Here is a 20198-nt window from a genome sequence, read left to right on the forward strand (position 1 = left end):
TGCAAAGTTCAGTACTGTTGACATGCAGACTCATGACACTGACCATGCTGTGCAGAAATTAGTAGCAGAGTGATGTTAAAATGCACTGGAAAACAGTGTGCACTTTCATCATCATAGCTATGTAATCATAGCTTGGGCATACTTGTACCTCTCAAAATTAGGTTATAATGGTGTTGTGTAAGAGGAATAAGCTTGTGTTATGAGAATGCAGTACACATGCATTTGCCAAGCAACTAACTTGCCCAAACAAAACTATCGAATAATTACCCTCACTAATTACTCTAGAGCAAAATTGGTTTAAACCTGTTGTAAACAGGTTACAGGTTGTAAACCTGTCTCATTGTGTTAGTGTTTGAACTCAAAGTACTGCCGGTTTGCTCAGCTTTCCAGTGACTGAGCCAATTTTGAAATTACTTCCTTTCTCATTTAAGTGTTTTTCACAGTAATGGGATGCAGCTATAGGGCTGTACCTAGCAGGAGGCTGTCTGCTTAGTAGAGGTGACTATGTCTACACATTACTTTGACAGAGATTGGATTTATGGCCAGAGAGACAGAACTCAGATACAGACTTCACAATATAGGAGGACCGGGACATCTTTGGTGGACGTGGGATGGAAGAAACACCAAAACTGTGGTGGAAGGTGTATTTAGAGGAATAAGGAGGCAGGTCAGGAGTCAGATTTGGGGAGTTCAGGAAAATAGGCAGAGAGGCAGAGATCATGCAGATGAGTATTAAGGGGTACAGATAACAAAACTCCATGACAAAGTGTCACAGTAACCACATGGAGCTGACAGTCTTTTGTAGCATCCACTGTTGTATTGCCACCCATCACAGTGGTATGTGGAGTTTGTCTTCTGAGTTTGACACATGCAAGCAGGGTTTCCTGTGGGAATTCAGCCCCTGAGGAAGCACCAGTTCTTGTCTGCCTCCCTAGGGCTCCCCATGCACCCTCTGGCACACGAAGGGGGAATCGCTGCAAAGATCCCAGGCCGAACGTAAGGAGAGGGAGAATCAGAAGGGAGGGCAGTTGAGCTTAACACAAGTGCTCTTAGTTACTGGTATTCTAAAAATAATTCCACAGTCTATTGCAATTATTGATATCTGCTTTTCTAATGAAGAGAAAATTATTTTACAAGAGAAAGGATTATGATTTTTTGAGAGTTCTGGATGTGTGAGAAATTATTATTGAAATACATATCTATAAATAGGCCTTAATTTGTGCTTTTGCTTTCTTGACTTTGACAATGCAAGTAATAGATATTTATTCAATTGCTGTCCTTGCTGTATACAACCTTGCTGTCAAAGGATCTGTGCATTCTGCACCCAATTTTTGAGTGAAGGCCATTGTTGGATGAAGTACATTAAAGTCAAAGCACAGCCTGGTTTACAGGCAATGAGTAGAAATCTAAGAATTGTTTATGTTTCTTCAGATTGATGATTGTGTTTTTTCTGTGTGTTTCTGGCAGTATAAGTCCAATGCTGATTTTTGCCTTTTATTAGTCATACAGAATTTTAAATAAAAAATTCTAAGCAAATGTGAAGAAAGACAGACTGTAATACATCTGAGAAAGAAAGATTAAAAATACATAACTGAATAAAGTAGAGATTACATGGTCACTGAGAGAAAAATAAAAAGTTAGTTTCCCTCTGCACTTCAGTAAATGAAGTACTGTTAATCTTATCAACATCTTTGTATGTGGACAGCTCTGTAAGAGAGTTCAAAATGGAATGGAAAAAAACCACTGTGAGCTGGAGGAATATGTGAGTTTAATATGCATCCACGTGAAAAACAACAGACACAGCATGTCCCAACAGAGTGTTGCCTGCGTGATGGGGTTAAAGTCTAATCAGAGCAGACTTGAGCTGAGTCTGTCTCCTCCTCACCTCCCTACACTGTGCTGCATGTTTTCTGTTTTTCGTACTCTGCAGTCTTGCTTAACTGTTTCAAAGTCCAGCTTGTTCATCCCTATCTAATCAGATGTTTTGTTTATTAAGTGGTTTGTTTTCCCCATGCACCTACAGCCCTCACCCCCCAGTGCAGAGAGCCTGGCCTTTAACCCCAGTGATCACTGGCATTCTAGCACCACAGCAGTGCCTACAAACGTGCAACAGGGAAGGTATGGAGTAAGTTGGGCAACACTGCCCAGGCCCACAGAAAGCACTGAGGAGATCACACAGGGAGAGTTTGCTCCCCCTTTTTCTTTCTGTCTTGAAGCTGGGCTGCGACAAACACCATGATTTGTGGAAAGGAGGGAAGCACATGTAGTGTTACTCTTCTCAAAGCCCAAGTCTTTGTAATCATTTCAGTAGCAGGAGTAGCGAAAAAGGATACAACTTTAAAATCAGGTTGCCAGTACCAACATTTCTGGTCTGTGCAAAGTAACTGTATGAGGCCATGAAGACAAATGCAGTAATGACACTGCCTTTCTGTTGAACTTTTGTTTTTCAAAAAACTACTAGGCAAGCAACTGGCTGCTGTAACAGGAGACACCTGCTTATCTAATAAGCATGCAGCCCCCCCAGAAGGCACACTTAGGTGCTGCATATTAATACTGGCATACAATTTGCAAAGTACAAGTGACAATAGGTGTCTGAAGTAGACTAGTTTGCTGAAAAGACTATGACAGATGATTCTACAGAACACCAGGTACCATGGCAGAAAGTAAGCAACGAAGAATACATAAGCTGACCAGAGGCTTACCAGCAAGGCAAAAAACCAGAACAACTATTTTCCCCTGGTCAACATCTAAAAATCACCAGTGGTTGCACAGCTGGGAATGTAGCATTCATAGCTTGCCATGCAGAACAAAGTCCTGTAAATGGACGCTGGTGTTGCTGACACTTAGCCTATAGGTGCACAAATAAACTGGCTGATGTGGCAAATTTTCTCAAAGTATGAGTTGTCACGGCAGAGATAGTTTGTGGAAATGGAAGTTGCTTTAGCAAAAGAGGCATATGCAGGGAAGAAGCAGAGATATAGAGAACTTAATTCTATATGCATTTTTTGGCAGATGTACATTTTACTTTATATTATTCAGACCCATATGCTGAGCCCTACCATCTGCTGAATTTGGGTACATCAATAAAGCTGGTGTGAAAACACACAAAAAGAAAATCTTAACTTTGGCAGTGAAACTGCCAGTGCCTTTGTAGCTACAGTTGTCTCTCACAGAAAATGACTTTGTTTTGTGAAATATGTAGTCTTTCTCTACCGAAGTATACTAAGGTTAAATTCCAGCACTTAGAGCTTCATTTCAGCTCAGATCCCACTGAAATGCCTTACTACTTGATTGGAGAAGGCCTTACGCAACCTAATCTAGTTAGACATGCTTTGAGTGGGGAACTGGACCAGGGACCTTCAGAGGTCTGTCCTGAATTACTGTAGAATCCAAATGATTTCATTTGTACAGATGCATGAGGATGTATGAACATAGAAATATATTGCTTAGAAGAAAAGAGATGGATCTGCCTGTTAGGAAAAAAGAACAGTGGCATACAGAAGGAAGAGACAATAGAGTTTTACTAGAATGGATGTTTATTTGGTAGAAAGTTTGGTTGTGAATGTCTTTAGAAATTAATTCACTCTGCATCCAGCCAAACTGCTGTTGAAATACAAAAACTCACATCTCCTCACAACTGACTGGAAGGCTTTCTCCTTCTCTTCTCAAATGCAGTACCTTCTCATGAAGACATTGATACCAGCCAGTTAGAAAATCCTCTTGGCTCCTAATCTAACAGAGATCTATCATTTTATGCTTTGTGTTCTACTGGAGTAATGCTTTCATGACTATTTCAAACTTAGAATCAAAGTTACATTTTTGTTTAATTGAGTACTTTGCCTTGAATTGTCTTGGACAGTAAGCCTCGAGTCCTGGTATTTGTCCCATCAAGAAAGAACCACTTTATGCAAGCAGTAGTTGATGCACTTAAAAATATTCTTTGAATGACTGTGAATAAACCAGCACCCAAGAAAATCCATAAGATATGGCAACAGAACTCTGCTCCCCTGATAGAAAATAGAGAGGAAGGCTTGTATGTTTGAAACTGCGTTTTTACCCTGAACTGTGGAACAAAATCCAACAGGAATTAAAAATTCACAGTAACCTCCCATTTTCTATTCCAAGTGCAAAGTACATTCTCTGACTTATCATTTCTAATAGAACACGTGGCATGGAAAATACAAAAATCAATCTTCTTTTGAAAGTTCAGAGGCAGCAGCAGAAAACCTTACCTGAGTTGTCACATTCACATGACAATCACATGATGGGCACCAAGAAAGTACCTGACAAACTGTCACCAGCAAGCTCAGAAAAAGAAGCACCTCTGTTGTGAAGATGAATTGGACACTTAAGGAAATTATTCCAGAAGGACCTGAAGAATTTATTAACTTGGTACTTGAACAAAGGAGTTTGTTTCTAATGGGTTTATCTCAAACTCTGTCAGGTTCTACTCATAGGCCGCCTGTGTATCATTTGGTCTTCCAGTCAACTTCTTTTATGCCCTGTCAATTGTGTTCTAGTTTAAAAGTGACACCTAGTTTTGTGTTCTTAATTTTTAGTTATGAAGCTCAGTGAACTTATAGGATGACAAATAAAATACTCTTGGGGAAAAATAAAAAAGAAAGGTAAAATAACATCAAGACGAGTAGATTATTTCCCACATCAAAACATTTATTAACTGCATATACTGAGTTGGTTTCTTTCCTTCTTTCTTTTCCTTCTTTTTTCCTTTTCCTGTTCAATTTGTTGTACCTTGCAAGAATGAGTATGAATGGACCCTCGTGAAAAGAAGAGAGGCTTGTCCTGGATTTGTATAGTACAGAGACAAAGTAACAGTGAAGAGAAAGCACACTGCACTGACACATTCACAGCTGAAGGTGCATAAACAAGTTGTATTTCCACGCAGGCAGGCACTTAGTGGAATAAATATACAATGACACTAAAATTCTGCCATCTTAACTATATTGTAGTAAAGCCTGAGAATAGATTTGCCCACCCGCCACTGTGATGGCTCTGCTCTCTGTGGGATTTTAAGCAACTGTGAGTAAATTATGGTTCTCCCGGTGAATTTTCCCCATGTCCTCTGGCAGGAGAGGTGCTTTGTCTTTGGAATGACATGGAATTGACAAACAATTTTTACATACACCTGATTTGTAAAGGTTTTACAAGAAGTATTTCAGCTGATCACTAGGAGAGCAACCACTGCTCTGTGGTATGAAACCACTTCTCAGCTGACTTGATTTATGCCTTTGTGTTGTGTAATTGATACCAATTCCTTGCTGACAGCTGGAGGTTTGCAACTTTCTTTGGTTTCATCTCTCAGGATTTTTATGTCTTTCACATCTACAACTACACTCATTGTAGAATTTAAGGCATAAATCACTTGAAAGAGTCTGGAAGGCTAAATAAAATTCTTCCTTCACCACTGACCAAAACTCAACAAAAATATTGTATGTGGTTCATTCCGAAGCTATGAATGTGGTTTCAAAACCAGTTCAGCCAAACTCTGCATATAACTGAATTTGATTCAAAGCCCACTAATGTTAAAGTGGGCTTTTCATCAGATATAAACATTTTCCCTGCATGAGATCTCTTGTTATCTGCAAGGTTTTATATTTAACTGTGCCCACAGTGGCAGTACAAAGTACCTTTTCCAAATGCCTAACAATCAGAGCATATGAAGTTAAAGGATCAGTTATCAACTGGCCCCTTGATGTGCTGTGCTACTGTTGCTTGGGGTTTTTTTTAACAGCTAGCTTTGTTTCCTATGGGTATTTTGCTCACTGCCAGAAGCAGAGAATGAACCACTTAAGTTGTGCTGTGAATTACAATTCCAAGATGAAACAAGGATCTAGTATTTCTTTTCCATATGTGCTCATAGGAAGTCAAGGTAAACTCATGTTGAATGTCTAAGTCTGATCAGCAACTGATAAAGCCTCTTAATCATCTGGATCCACTACAACTAGCAATGACACCGTCCAACACAGTAGTCACTCATAATGTCTAATGCATCAATAAAAATGTGCATTTGTGACCTGGCTGCATAGTACCAATGGTTGTTATTCTGTTTTCCTATTCCCACCTTCAGAGGTGACCATTAATGAAAGCAGCAGAGGCTGTGTTTTTAAAAGGCTGTTCCAAGAGAAAGAAGTGCCAAGGATACAGGTGTAGACATGTTCTATACGAGGAGGGAGTAACAAACAGAGGTGTTGTTAAACTTGAAGAATCTAGATGAAATTTGAAAGGTCATCTCAAAACCAGAGTTTTGAAAGAGAGGTCACATTAGCAAAGACAGGAAAATGAGGGTTTCTACCCATCACCTGATGAAATGTGAAACATTCACTGTGTCCAAAATACCTGTTGTCCTAAGGTGAGGACCTCTCTATCCAGTGTAAAGGAGAGAGGAGAGTAGGCAGTGTAGCTGTTTATACTGATGTAAGGGCTTTTCCCTAAGTAAGATTAAGGGGAGCAGACAATCCACACCCTCACCTGGAATCCTCCTCTTTCCTCCCATAGGGTGCATGGTGAATAGCTCAAAGTATATACTAAATAGGATCTCCATGTATAGAAGGGTTTTTTTTAAGATTTTTTTGTTAAGAGTTATTCTTGGTCCACCTGGAGGCACAGGATGCCCAGTGGAAGCAGAATATCGGAGCTGCAGAGAACCTCAGCGCAGCAGCAGCTTTCCTGGGCTTTGTGTCTGGAAAGGCATGAAGAGATCACAGCAGTTTTGGGTTGTCGTTGAGCCGAAGGCTGGAATACATTCCCACATGCCGGACCAGGTTGGGTTCCACCACATAGGCATTCTCCCCCTTACTGCGTAGCATCGAGTAGAGGGCAATATCCTTAGCAAAGCCCTGGCGGCAGTGCAGCCCCTTCAGGTAACCTAAGGCACGGCGGGCAGAGGGAGCAGAAAAGAGCATGGCTGGTGTGCAGCACTCAGTGACCGGCACGATATTGTAGAGCGTAGGGGCCAGCCGGCGCAACTCCAGCAGGTAATGGCGTCCCACCAGCTCTGTCAGAGCCATGCTGTACAAAGCAAAGAACAAGATAATGGGCCAGCTGAGGCTGGGGCGCCCTGTTGCCCAGGAGTACACACAGTTCAGCACAGGCCCCAGAAACATACCCAGACCCACCCACTCGAGGATTCTCATGGGCTCAGGGTTGAAGTAGTGCTGAAGCCTCTCAGGATGGTAAAGCTTGAAGTAAAGCGCGTCTCTGAGGTATGGTTTGGAGAACCGGGACAGTAGGAGGTGCTGCAAGACAGCAAATATCTCCTCCTCCGGCACAGCATCATCTTCCACTATGAGGATATATTCTGGGTTATATGCCAGCAGTGACTGCTCAAGACAGTAGACATAGTCCTGCTTCTCCTTCTCAAACTGGTTCTCTCTGGGGTCAGGGTTCTCACCAGTTCTGTCCCGACTAACCATAGGAAAGAAGCTGCTCAGCAGCCTGACATCCTGATGGCTACTTGGGTCTGACTCCACATTACAGAGGAGAATGCGGTGGCCTTGGCAATGTTCACCACATTTCTGGAGTAGATGGTGGAAGCGGGAGGCCACTTGCAAGACATAGTGGAAATCATTCCGCCTCTGCACAGTGATAATGGTGACCAGCAGCAAGGGCTGGAAGATGTGACTGCCATAGGCCTCAGAAGCATTTGGTATTTGCAGCGTCTCAAAGTAATGGAGGGCAGCCTGGCCCTCCTGCTGGTTCTGCTCCAGGAACTCCTTGCTCATGTGGTTCAGGTGCCAGTGCCGCAAATAGAAGTAAGAGTGGAGGAGCTGGTGGCAAATCAAAGGTGCAAGCACACCGAACGTCACCACAGTCAGTGTGAGGAGATGGATAAAAGGACTAGATGAACGGCACCACCTCCCGTAGAACTGCCACGCTTGGTATAACATGCCTGCTGCAAAAGCAGGGCACCTCTGCGTTATTCATGCCCCCATTCTTTCACTTCTGATGCATTCTGTCTGGACTGCAAAACATCAATGGGGCAATAGCTGCCAAACCTGAACAATGCGTCCAAGCCTAGAATGGAAGAAAAATGAAGGTTAATGAAATATAAACTGTCAGTGGGAAAACTGTGATTTGAGAAAATGGAAATTTGAGAAATAGCTGCTGAGTAAGCCAAAAGAGAAGGGCTCTGAGGAGTCCCTTGTAGTGAAGACATTACAGAAATTTCATGGGAGTCTGAGGAAAGTTGAGCCAAACTTCATTTCCAGCAAAGTACCCCTAAGGCCTTTTCAGTGTGTAGGCAGTCCAACCTGACTTAGCTAGACAGGACTTTGCTGTGTTTGTTACTATGCTTCCAACACTCAGTGTGGATGCAGGACGTGTGGAAATCTCTTTCTATTAAAGACAGAGAACTTAGATGCCACTATCTGGTCACAGTGACATAGCAAGATTTGGGTTATGGCCAAGAACTAAAGACGCATTTTGTGCATCTTAGCCTAGCACATATTTGGGAGACAAAGTGTTTTTGGAATGACACATGCATTGCTTCTACTTCTCCAAACGTGCTTTCTCACTTTAGCCCTCAAGACCATGACACAAGATAACAAAGCTACATGTTTACTTCACTAAGGCCTTGTGTCCACTACATGTAATGTCTCTGTCAGCCTGTCTCTTTCAGATGTCTACTCCTCTCTAGAGCCTGTGAAATACACAGCCACAGCAAGACTAATGAGTTGGAACTGAGCCATTGACTTGTATTTTTTTTTTTTTTTTTGTAATTTAACAAGATATGTCATTAATTTAAATTGAAGCGTTTATATAAATATGGTTAGGGTTTGGGGTTTTTTTGTTGTTGGTTGGTTGGGTTGGGTTTTCTGTGTTTTTTGTGTTTTATACACTCATTAAGGAAATGTCCACTGTCACGAATGTTAAACTTCACCATATTTGGGGCTTCTGCTCTGCTTCTCTGGACTGTCATGAACACCCAGCAGCTTGGCTGTTAGCAGCTTACAGAAAATCAGGGGAATTAGGCTGCTCAGATGTATTTGCTCATGCCAGTAATTTCCCTTTTTAATCTGATCTTTGACTCTAAATTTTACATTCCATTCTCTCTCATTATGAACTGCTACTATGAACTAGTTATGAACAGCTAACTACTACTTATGAACTGCCCCTCTCCCCACCCATCCTCCTCACTCTCCCGCTCCCTCGCTGACTATGCTGTTTGGGGCAGAATTTCTCCCATTTTTAATCCTTTGTCTCCACCAAGTTCTGATCATCGAACAGTGACCAAAATGTTACTGTTTTTTCTTCTCTGCACTGCTGTCTGAAGCAACCTAAGCAATAATTATGTGGATGCAAGTAAACCAGGGTTGTGGCTTTTCTTCTCCATCTCAGAGTGGACCATATAGAAAAAAATGACTGAGACACTGAGCAGGGTCTAATTCTGGACCTACTTCAAAACTGGCTTCCCTACCACAGTAATTTACCGTCAAGAGAACTGCTTCCCACTGCCATGTGAGAATCTGACAACCTTAAAGGAAAGGCCAGTTACTATAAGATTAATGGAAAATACACAGGAATTATTCCAAATATTTGTTAGAGACCTGGCACCTCATGTTGTCACATCTCAGACCATCCTTAGATAGACTGTGAATCTTATGACTCATGAAAACATATGACTTCAAATATTTCATTAGATAGAAATAACAAATGTACACATTGATATGTGAGAATCTGCAGTGTCTTCCCATATAGTTGCTTTTTCCCCCCTCCCTGATTACACAATCCTTTTCCACAGACACTGGGCTGTACTGCATCAGTGGACTCCCTAAAGGCTTTAAAGGTCATAGCTGCACTTCAACCACCAGATCCAAGCCACGGTAATTGAAGATATGAAGACCTGAAACCCATCAGATGCAAAGACCTGGCATTTAAATGCATTTATTTATCCTAAATCCAAGGCTTTCCTTTTTTTCCCATTTTCTTCTAACCAGTCACAAACATTAAGAGAACACACAAATGCACAACCATATTCTACCACTCAAAGTGACATACTTTGCAGCCTCTTCTTGATGCGACCACCATTGTTGGCACTGTCACTGAGCCAGCTTCTAAACCTGAAAGCAAAGACCACAGTGGAAAAGGAGATGAAAAAAAGGTAGAAGGTAATTTAGTTCTCAGGGAGTAAAGAAACCTACTCTCTATTTGCCACTATGCTGGAGATCTGAGCTGCAAAAATTATGAGCCTGCAGTGAGCTTTGTGCCTCTTGGGACATACACTGAAACATTAATAATCTCCATCAAAGAAGCAGGCCTCTTATCTCACAGTCTGCTGAAAATGGAAAAATCTCTGTCACGTCATCCCTGCAGCAGCAGAGAAGCCAGCCAGCTGAGCTGGGGAGGCATTCATCCTCAAGAGATGAACCAAAGGGAAGCTTGCCCTAGGTCTTCTGTAACGAGTGCTGAAAGACCAGGCTCATCCGCACCACGAGAAAGCACTTTCCAGGTCCCCATGGGTGGACTGCCCGTTAGCCTGCAGCTTGACGGTCAGTTCTTCATCGTCCCGGCCCGCTGGGAAAGTTGTGCTGGGACTCCATCTACTGGTGTCCCCGGCTCCTGGCACACTGCAGGGTAGGGAAGGTGATGTAGGGAAACACCACCGTCAGGAACATCTCCTGGCTCGCACAAGTCAACAGCGTTTCTGGACTCCTCTCATCAGTAAGACAACTCGCAGCCTCAGAGCTCTTGCTCTGCTTTTGCAGCTCAGAACACCTCAAGGAAAACAACCACCAAATAGGCACTTTTGCCTCCAAACCTTCTTCTGCAACCCGTGCTGCTGGCACTTGACTGCCACAGTCTTTATCAGTTTATCTACAGAGGAAACGGCTCTGTTCACTGAGTCGTGGCATAACCACAGAGACTGAAAAAGAGTCGGGAGCATATTAAAATGGGTCTAATAATCCAGCTCATGCTGAAAACAAGCTGGCGGGTCGAGGAAAGAGGGGAGACTCTGATGTCCTCACTTTTTGGCTGTAACACTTCAGTTCCAAATCTAGGCAGAAACTTCCTGCTTCTGCCAAGGTGAAGTTTGATTCAAGTATCTTCAGTACTTAACACAGAGTTTCTGGTCCAGGCTTTTTTTCTACCCATTAGGATGGTCCTGCATTTGCAGAAGCTATTCTGTGATTTTTGTGGTTTGTTTTTTTGTTGTTGGTTTTTTGTTTGGTTTTTTGGTTTGGGTTTTTTGTGTGTGTGTCTGTGTGTTTTGGTTTGTGTTTTTTTGGTCTGATTTGGGGTTTTGTGTGGTTTTTGCTTGTTTGTTTTTTGGGGGCATGTTTGTTTTTTGGGTTTATTTGTTTTGGGGAGGGGACAAAATCTTGTTTGGGTTTTAACTGGCATTTCTGACAGAAAAAAATACGTTAGAGAAGAAGAGCAAGAATTAGATTTTATAGTGCTTTTAAAAAACCCTGTATGAATCCTGAATAGTAACTACTTTGCAACCATGTACATAAATACTTTTGGTGGAGGCTGCTCCTGTCTGTGTATGTTCTGTGTGGAACTGAGCCAATGCTTAAACACATTAGAAGCAGTGGCAATACAAAGCTACACATTCATCTTGTTTCTTTTTCTAGATCCTCATGATAAAGATTCCTTCCAGAAACAGCTGGTTCTCCTGGTTCCAAATCTACATTCCCATCTTCATTAGTCTCTTAATTACTTGAATGAATTATACTGTTCAGGAAACAGTTACCTCTGCACACACTGAGGAAGAGTAGAAAAGTATGTCCCCTTTAGAGTGCAGAATACTGCTTTAAAATAGAAAGATGACTGTCCCATCAAACTCCTCTCCACAGGGGTATTCCTAAAGTCGTTCCAGAACAAAGCATCCTGCATGTTTCAAAACTGCAAATTTTTAGAAGGCTCCTGTAAGATAGGTTATTTGTCTTCTACTGCCTGTTCTATTCTGTTATGATTACAATATAAAATTATTCCTTTGTGCCCAACTACACTATTCAGTGTCAATGGGTAAAATACCCCACTCCTTTCCTTATATAAAAACAGCTGGATGAAGTCATGCAGTCAGAAGTCATCTCTGTAGGAAATAAAGGTAGATTCTCTTGGAAAGGCCATCTACTGCAATCCTCACCTAAGCCATGAAATGGTGGTAGTTGTAACAGTATTCACACAAGTTGTCTTTTCAACTTGTCTGATCCTGCAGTGGCATCCCAACTTCAAATCTTTCTGCAAAAAACACTTACACCCCAATCAAACATTTTGCAGACAGGCTGCAACCTCAAGCTCAAGGTCTTCTCTCTGGCAGAGACAAGAGCTTTGTCTTGGCTTTGCTATTGTCACACCAGCAAACAGTCCTGCTTGAATCTAAGCAAACTGATGCAAGCGTTTCAAAGTCATAAAGAGATATACAGATCTCCTTTTTAATATTTTTATGCTGACAGCTCACTGTTGTGTACAGATACCCTCATCTTCTGAAACCTGAGGTCCCTACCATGAGCTGATCCCTATTACTGGACCAGATGGCCAGCTTTTCTCATCTCCAATTCCTTGTGTTTTCTGACAGCTTTTAGTAGGTCAGGTGCCAGATAATTTCTGCAGTGTGTTCAGGCTCGCCTTGGAAACAGCAGTGTCCAGTAAAAACCAAGCATTCACAGACCTGACCATTACACTTAGATGGAAAACTGGTAGCTGGGCTCCCTAAAATAGAAATAATTCTGGCAAGAGATGTTTCTGAGAACACTCAGCACAATCTTAAAAGTAAGGGCTCAGCAGTTCTTCTTTGATTGTAGTTTACTAGCAGGTACAAAATATATGTTACCTCTTATACTTCATGTGCTTATTGTCATTACACTGTTTTCTAGACACTGAACACCAAATCAACCACCTGCTTCATTTAACTGTCACCTCAAGTGCTTCCAATTATGACAAAGACCTGGAATGCTTGTGATGCAGGGGATCTCTCTGTTTCCTTACAAACTCACTTTTGTTTCTTATAGTCTTATGTACTAAAGCTGTAAGACTTATTGTTATGGAAGGTAAATAGGCCTAGAACATGTCCTGGCTTTTGCAGACATGTTTTCTGCTCTCCTTCCTTCTGCTGATGGAGGAAGCAACTGCAGGAATGAAAGAACAAAGGCTTAGTGCCATTATGTCTCTTCCAAGTTGTAAATGGGGTACCCACATGTGTTTATACATTTGTGTCTTGCCCTAAAGGGGTAAAATCAAGCCCTTGCTCACCTAATACGGTCAAGTTTGGTAAACTGCCATTCTGACTGGGTAAGCTCTGTGGTCAAAGTGCCATTAGTCTTGGGCTGAATTGATAAAAAGATGAGCAGGCAAACACAACATGCTAAGCCATGCTCTCTGCCATTGCATACGTGCTCTATGCTTTTGTATCCAGTCATGGTCTGACATGCTTTTGCCTTAATGCTGCTAAGTTCCAAGCCAGCTTTGCTGTGTAGTAACAAGCCCTGATGCTTGGGCTTACACACAGGGAAATTGCAATATTTCAGTTTACCAGAAATAAGCATTAAATGCTTTCACACGATAGGCTCACTTAGCCAGCGTGACATTGTGCCCATCTGCAAGACATCATGCCAAGACTGCATATCTGCAAGGCCTCCTCTGCAAACCTCCATACCACATCTAGAGTCCAAGAGGAACCAGGATCAAGTCAGAGACCATCTGCCTCTCTCCCAGCACCCTGTTAAAGCCTGGGAAGATCCAGCAGTCTTCACCAGTTAGCAAGACACTGACAGAACTCCCTTCGGGTGTTTGAGAACTGTGTGAAACTGTAAGTTAGCCCAGGGAATCCGGAGATACATTTTGTGAGTACATCTCAAAAGCCTCTCTGTAATAAATTCTGTAACAAATTGTACAGGGTTAACCCTCCATGGGGAGTAACCTTGAACCTGACCCTAGGTGGTCTTGACCCCTCCCCATGGTGGGTCTGAACACCACCAGGTGATTCATGGTTAGCCCACTCCCCTTTCCTGTCTAAAGATCCATAGAAGCAGGGGGACTTCCTGTTCTCTCTCTCTGCACTCCCTGCCTCCCTGCTTCCCAGCATCACCATCCTGTTCCTGGTTCTCTTTGTTTTACCACGTGGCCATCACCATCAAAAAATCCGGTTGTATTTACACATTTTGTATTTTGTTTTCCCCTTCCCTATAACTTTGTAACTTCCTTACCTCAGATACCTTTTTTAATTTATTGTTAAACTTTTCTTCTTTTTAACTTCAGAGTGAGACTTATTTATTTGGGTGTGCTTACCTTCCTCTCTCTCTCTCCATCTAATTCCTTTATTTTGGGAAAGAAGAGGGAAGAGGGAAAGGCACTCTATAAAATTGTTATTGGTTCTATCAAATATATTTGAGTCTCTAGGAATTGAAATTAGAAGCAAGACACTAATTCTAAGTGCCTTCTTCCCTAAGCAGAAAGGAGCCTCGAGTCCCTCTAGTGGGCAAGCAGTATAATCAACCTCAAGAATCTCTTCCAGTTTAATTAAGTTTAATGTTTGTGTTTTGCTAGTTATTTCTTAAGTATTCTAGATTACCTGCTTTCCTCTGTGTAATATTTTTCATGACAGTGCAAAGAACCTGAGTAAAAATAAGTTATGCATTGAGATTAAATATATTATTAAAAAAAAAACTACATTAATTTTGAAAATATAACCTGCCCATACCCTTACACTGCTACAGTATGAAGAAATTAGCTACAGTTTGAGAGCAAGAGAAATACCTAGAGAAGTGGAGAAGGTTTGGTCTTGACCCTCTGCAGAACCACTTGCAGGATGTAAGAGATAGAAATCAATGGCACACACATCTGTTTTGACCCACCATTCCTCAAAGCCTGTGAATGAACACATAAACTTTTTCTGTCCAAGAACACAGAATTTAAGCACTGTTATAAAAGCAACCCTGTCCATTTAGAAAGTTCCAGAGACTGCAGAATGGCATCTTGAAAGTAAATCTATTGAAGAATTGTCCTGATTCTCAGTTAACTGTCGCTAACTTTTGCAAGGTGTTCATAAATGCTTAGAAATCCAGTGAGCACAGGTTGAAATCTACTGAACTTAGAAGCAAGGTACATGGCTGTGGCAGCTGGAAGATAATTTCTCCATTTCCCTTGAATGAAGATGATTAAACTACAACACCAGTGAAACAAGCAGTGAACTGAATATATATTCATTAGTAATTTCCCCAAATTCTGTCTTGCTTCTCATGTATATTAATTTTCCTCTGCTACATAATCTGAAGGGAGTCTTCCTCAACACCTGACGACTTTCTCCTCACTGCCTCCCAGCTGTGCAATACCATGGGAAAATTATGCTCTTCCCTGTTGCTTTCAAGCAATATGCATTCAGATCAAGTGGGGTGAAAAGCAGCCTAGAGAATAAGACAGAGCTAGAGAACAGCTTAACATAGAAACTTAAGGTAAGGAGTCTTGTGAGGACCTCTTTCATAAGATGACACCAAAGGTTTATGCGGCTTTAAAATTAATTATGCAACACATTTCTGTCTGATTTTTCATTTTCTTTTGTGCAAGAGATGGAAAAAAAGTTCTTAGAGAGTTTTATAATGATCTGTATAAAAACTGCTGCATATTTTCACAGAGATCTCCTGAAGCCCTCCAGAAATCTTAAATGCAGCTTTTGCTTTGTACCTGCTTGCGCTTTAATATAATGTTTGTATCCCCATTTGTTAAAAGAAGAAAAATTCTGTTAGACAAAGCTGCTGCTAATCATGCCACTAGATACTATCTTTGGCTGTCTGTGAAATCTCAGAGCTAAATGTGCATTGACTCATCAGAAATGGTGTACATAATTTGTTTTTTATCTCCTGTTCAATGTCTTTTTTGATGGACAAGGGGATTGAGTCCATCATCAGTAAGTTTGCAGATGACACCAAGCTAGGAGCAGGTGGTGATCTGTTGGGAGGGTAGGAGAGCCCTGCAGAGGGACCTGGACAGGTTGGATGGGTGGGCAGAGGCCAAGGGGATGAGATTTAACAAGGCCAAGTGTATGGCTCTACACTTTGGCCATAACCCCAAGCAGCACTACAGGCTGGGGACAGAGTGGCTGGAGAGCAGCCAGGCAGAAAAGGACCTGGGACTACTGGTAGATAGTAGGCTGAAGATGAGCCAGCAGTGTGCCCAGGTGGCCAGGAGACCCAATGGCATCCTGGCTTGGATCTGGAACAGTGTAGCCAGTAGGATAAGGGAGGTTATTCTTCCCCTGTACTCAGCACTGGTCAGGCCACACCTTGAGTACTGTGTCCAGTTCTGGGCCCCTCAAGTCAAGAGAGATGTTGAGATACTGAAATGTGTCCAGGGAAGGGCAACAAAGCTGGTGAGAAGCCTGGAACACAAATCCTATGAGGAGAGGCTGAGGAGGCTGGGGGTGTTAAGTCTGGAGGGAGGCTCAGGGATGACCTCATTGCTGTCTACAACTACCTGAAGGGAGGCTGTAGCCAGGTGGGGGTTGGTCTCTTCTCCCAGGCAAGCAGCAGCAGCAGCAGAACAAGGGGACACAGTCTCATGCTGTGCCAGGGAAGATCTATGTTAGGAGGAAGTTCTTGCCAGAGAGAATGATTTGCCATTGGAATGGGCTGCCCAGGGAGGTGGAGTCACCATCCCTGGAGGTGTTGAAGAAAAGCCTGGGTGAGGCACTTAGTGCCATGGTCTAGCTAATTGGATAGGGCTGGGTGCTAGGTTGGACTGGATGATCTTGGAGGTCTCTTCCAGCTTGGTTGATTCTATGATTTCTTGCATCACAGTCTGTCATTAAAGTATGGCCAGAGCCTCTGCATACAGGATACTCTACACCAGTATAGCAAATGACAATTTCTACCTTAACTGAACTTCAGCTTAGGAATATAAAAGATAGAAGGGAATCTGTTTTTCACAACTCTGTGTCATATCATCTGAGTTTTGCTGTCACGTACAACTGGTATTTTATACTTTGATAATCCACACAGGAAAATTACCTAGAATAGCTAGTGAAAAAAGTCAGCTACTAAATGTGGCATGCTTAAGTACTAGCAACTCTTTGCAAATAAAAGCAATCTGTGCAGATGAGAAAGAATAAATTCTTGGGTTTGGAGAGATCTGTCCAGAAGAGACCAGTGCAGAGAAGCAGGAATGAGGTATCCCAGCACAGCCACAGTGGAATAACTCCCTTACTGGATTTCTGTATGTACACGTGCCCTCAGGGCTGGAAACTGGCCACTTCACAGCCTCTCGCTGGACTGTGTGCAGACTGAATTAGCTCCTACAGTGATGTGGGTAGGTCTGACAGGTAAGCACACCTTGACTGAGTGAGTAGCACTGTGTTTCAGGCAGCGCACCAAACCAGCCCCACCATCCAAAACACGAGAACTGTGCTAGACTCTATTTTCTCAGGGACCAAGAAGTCAGTCACCTCTTATTAGGAGCTAACAGTACCAGCCTGAGCCAGAACTAGACAAAACTAAAACTCCTATGGCTGCACTCCTGCACGTACACCAGAGGGGGGTTTAACTACAAGTCAGTAACTTTACACTACAGGTATCTGCAGCCTCCCCTCCACTCCCGAGCCCTCTGAGCTCTCCCTTGTGGCGTCAGGCTGCACAGCAGTAGTTTTCCCTAGGGTGAGGTTACTCCTGGAGGCTGACAGGCCTCTTTACCTGGCACCTGGTATCTACGGGACAAGCAACATGTTGCACTTGGCCTAAAAGTACACTGCGTGCTAGTGACACGTACATGCAGCTTAAGCAGAAACCAGCAGAGTTTGACTGCCAACTAATCATTTAAACCAGTGCTGAAATCATCAATTAGGTCATTGTTCAATTGCCATTTCATTAGTTAAATTATCAACTGATTATTGTTAAATCATTTTAATTATCATGAAATTATTGCTTAATCACAATTTGATCATGTATTTATCATAGATTAATCACTACTTAGTCGTTATTTAATCATCAATAAATCCTTTTACTTAACTCAAAATTTATGACATCTCTTAATAATCCACCTAGCACAGTAAGACTGTGGGTGTGGGTACAGGAATGGAGGGAGAGGGAAAGAAAGGAAGCAGATGTGGCGATGGCTGCTAATTCAGAAAATGTTGCAGCTTTGAGGTGCTGGAACATGTCCAGAGAAGGGCAACAATGCTGGTGAGGAGCCTGGAGCACAAATCCTATGAGGAGAGGTTGAGGGAGCTGGGCCTGTTTAGCCTGGAGAAGAGGAGGCTCAGGGGTGATCTTAATACTGTCTACAACTACCTGAAGGGGCATTGTAGCCAGGTGAGGGGTGGCCTCTTCTCCCAGGCAACCAGCAATAGAACAAGGGGACACAGTCTCAAGTTGTGCCAGGGTAGGTATAGGCTGGATATTAGGAAGAAGTTCTTCACAGAGAGAGTGATTTCCCATTGGAATGGGCTGCCCAGGGAGGTGGTGGAGGCACCGTCCCTGGGGGTCTTCAAGAAAAGACTGGATGAGGCACTTAGTGCCATGGTCTAGTTGATTGGTTAGGGCTGGGTGATAGGTTGGACTAGATGATCTTGGAGGTCTCTTCCAACCTGGTTGATTCTATGATTCTACTGTTGTTCATCTATGTCTTCAAAGAATAAAACACAGTAATAAGGAAATACGTTGTTTGTTCTGTGAGCCAAAGGCCTAGATGACAAGGCTGAAAGTTTCCAGCTGGGACAGGTCTATGTAACAATAAAAATGCAACACTGCACCAGGTGACAAAGAGAATATTCTGCTTCTAACCTCTCTCTGAAAGAAAACATGTTTAGTCATGTAGATAAACATCATTCCTCTTTCAAGAGATGTTGTCTACTAATGTCGAACAGTACTACTGACTTTTTCTCTGTATTTACTGCTAGTTGCTGAGGAATACAGAGCCTTTCTCCCTTCCCCTCCCAGCACGAGGCAGACTATTTACCTTGCACAGAAAGCCATGGAAAATGGTATGACCTGCTTCTGGGGGAAACTAGTGGTCTGTTTGAGCTCCAAGTGAAAAAAAAAATTGGGATAAAGTAGCTGAAAAACAGTCTGTTATATAACTTGTATTACCCTTGCTGGGCAGAAAAGAAAGAGCAGATTTCGTATGTGGAGGGTATTTCTCCTGGGGTTTGTTTTTTTTTTGTGCTGGCAAATGCCCCCTGGTATGCCTTTATGGCAGCCCCGTGGTTGTACATCAAATCATTTTCTCAGTGGCTACGTGAGAGCCTGGCAGCCTATGAACCTGTAGTACACTCTGGTATAATTGCACGTTGTGCTGCACTGTCAGCACAGCTGCAAGTTTCCTCCAGAGCCTATGATTTTAAATGCCTGTGCCCTTGGCCCTTTAATTTCTTAGTTGTTCCTCTTGCCCTATGGCAGAGCTGCCAGGTAGCACAAGGTGACTCTTAAAGCACTGGGATTAATAGCAGTTACCTTAGTGATGATGGTCAAAGAGGAGAGGGCGTTAAATAAGCTGATCCCCACTCTGCCCTCCTTGCAAAGCAGCAGACACATGGTATGTCAGTGTGCTCAGCGAGGACTACTGACCACAGAATTTCTGACCCTGCTCTCACCCGGGCCGAAGGCTCCTTCGGGTAGCACTCAGTACATACTAAGGTGCAAGCTGACTGTTTTTTATCTTCTTTCCCCGAAGGAGTTGCAGTGACCTTACCTAACAGAAGGGCTGATTCTTTAGGCCCAGCCAGGCTCTGGCCACTCTCTCTTCTGTTTGTCACCATGTACGGGCACATCCTCAGAGCAAGCACAAAACATTTCCTCCTTCCCTGGAGGCTTTCCACTTCCCCCTTCGCTCAGCTGCCTGAGCTACCGCAAACAAGCCCCGCTGGTTCCCGTGAAGCAGTCCCTTCTTTCCCGCTCAGCAGTTACTTCGTGCCCCTCCTCGCCCACCTGCCCCCGGCTCGGTGCCGCCGGCAGGACAAAACCGGCCGTACCGCCCTCCGCTGCGCCGTCCCCAGGCGGTGCTCGCAGCCACGCCGGGGGAGGATGGCGCTTCTCCGGCAGAAGCCAGAACCAGCCCCCCCGGGACAGCCCGAGACGCGCGGCGAGGTTTACCCTTTGCTGCCCGGCAGCCTCGGCCTGCAGCCCGCAGGAGGGAGAGCGAGGCGGCCGTCCCTGCAGCCCGCCGCCGCGCCCCGCCGCCGCGCCCCGCCGCCGGCAGCGCGGGCTCTCCGCCTTCCCGAGGCGGGGTGGGGGGGGAAAGGAGGATGCGGG

General features: G+C 43.4%; 1 protein-coding gene across 1 annotated transcript; it reads right to left on the minus strand.

Annotated features, from left to right (window-relative positions):
• Positions 1-4650: 4650 nt before the first annotated feature.
• PGAP4 (post-GPI attachment to proteins GalNAc transferase 4) lies at positions 4651-19992 on the minus strand. Its single transcript, XM_064140461.1, has 2 exons — positions 19639-19992; positions 4651-8034 (listed from the first exon to the last, which is right to left on the minus strand). Exon 2 carries the CDS (start codon positions 7905-7907, stop codon positions 6720-6722), a length of 1188 nt encoding a protein of 395 aa, XP_063996531.1. The 5' UTR covers positions 7908-8034; positions 19639-19992; the 3' UTR covers positions 4651-6719.
• Positions 19993-20198: the final 206 nt, after the last annotated feature.

The sequence above is a fragment of the Pogoniulus pusillus genome, chromosome Z (genome assembly GCF_015220805.1).
Source record: "Pogoniulus pusillus isolate bPogPus1 chromosome Z, bPogPus1.pri, whole genome shotgun sequence".
Lineage (NCBI taxonomy): Eukaryota > Metazoa > Chordata > Aves > Piciformes > Lybiidae > Pogoniulus > Pogoniulus pusillus.

What these genes read in the sequence shown, in the direction of transcription:
- PGAP4 (XM_064140461.1), bottom strand. Translation starts at nt 7,907, where the DNA reads ATGTTATACCAAGCGTGGCAGTTCTACGGGAGGTGGTGCCGTTCATCT.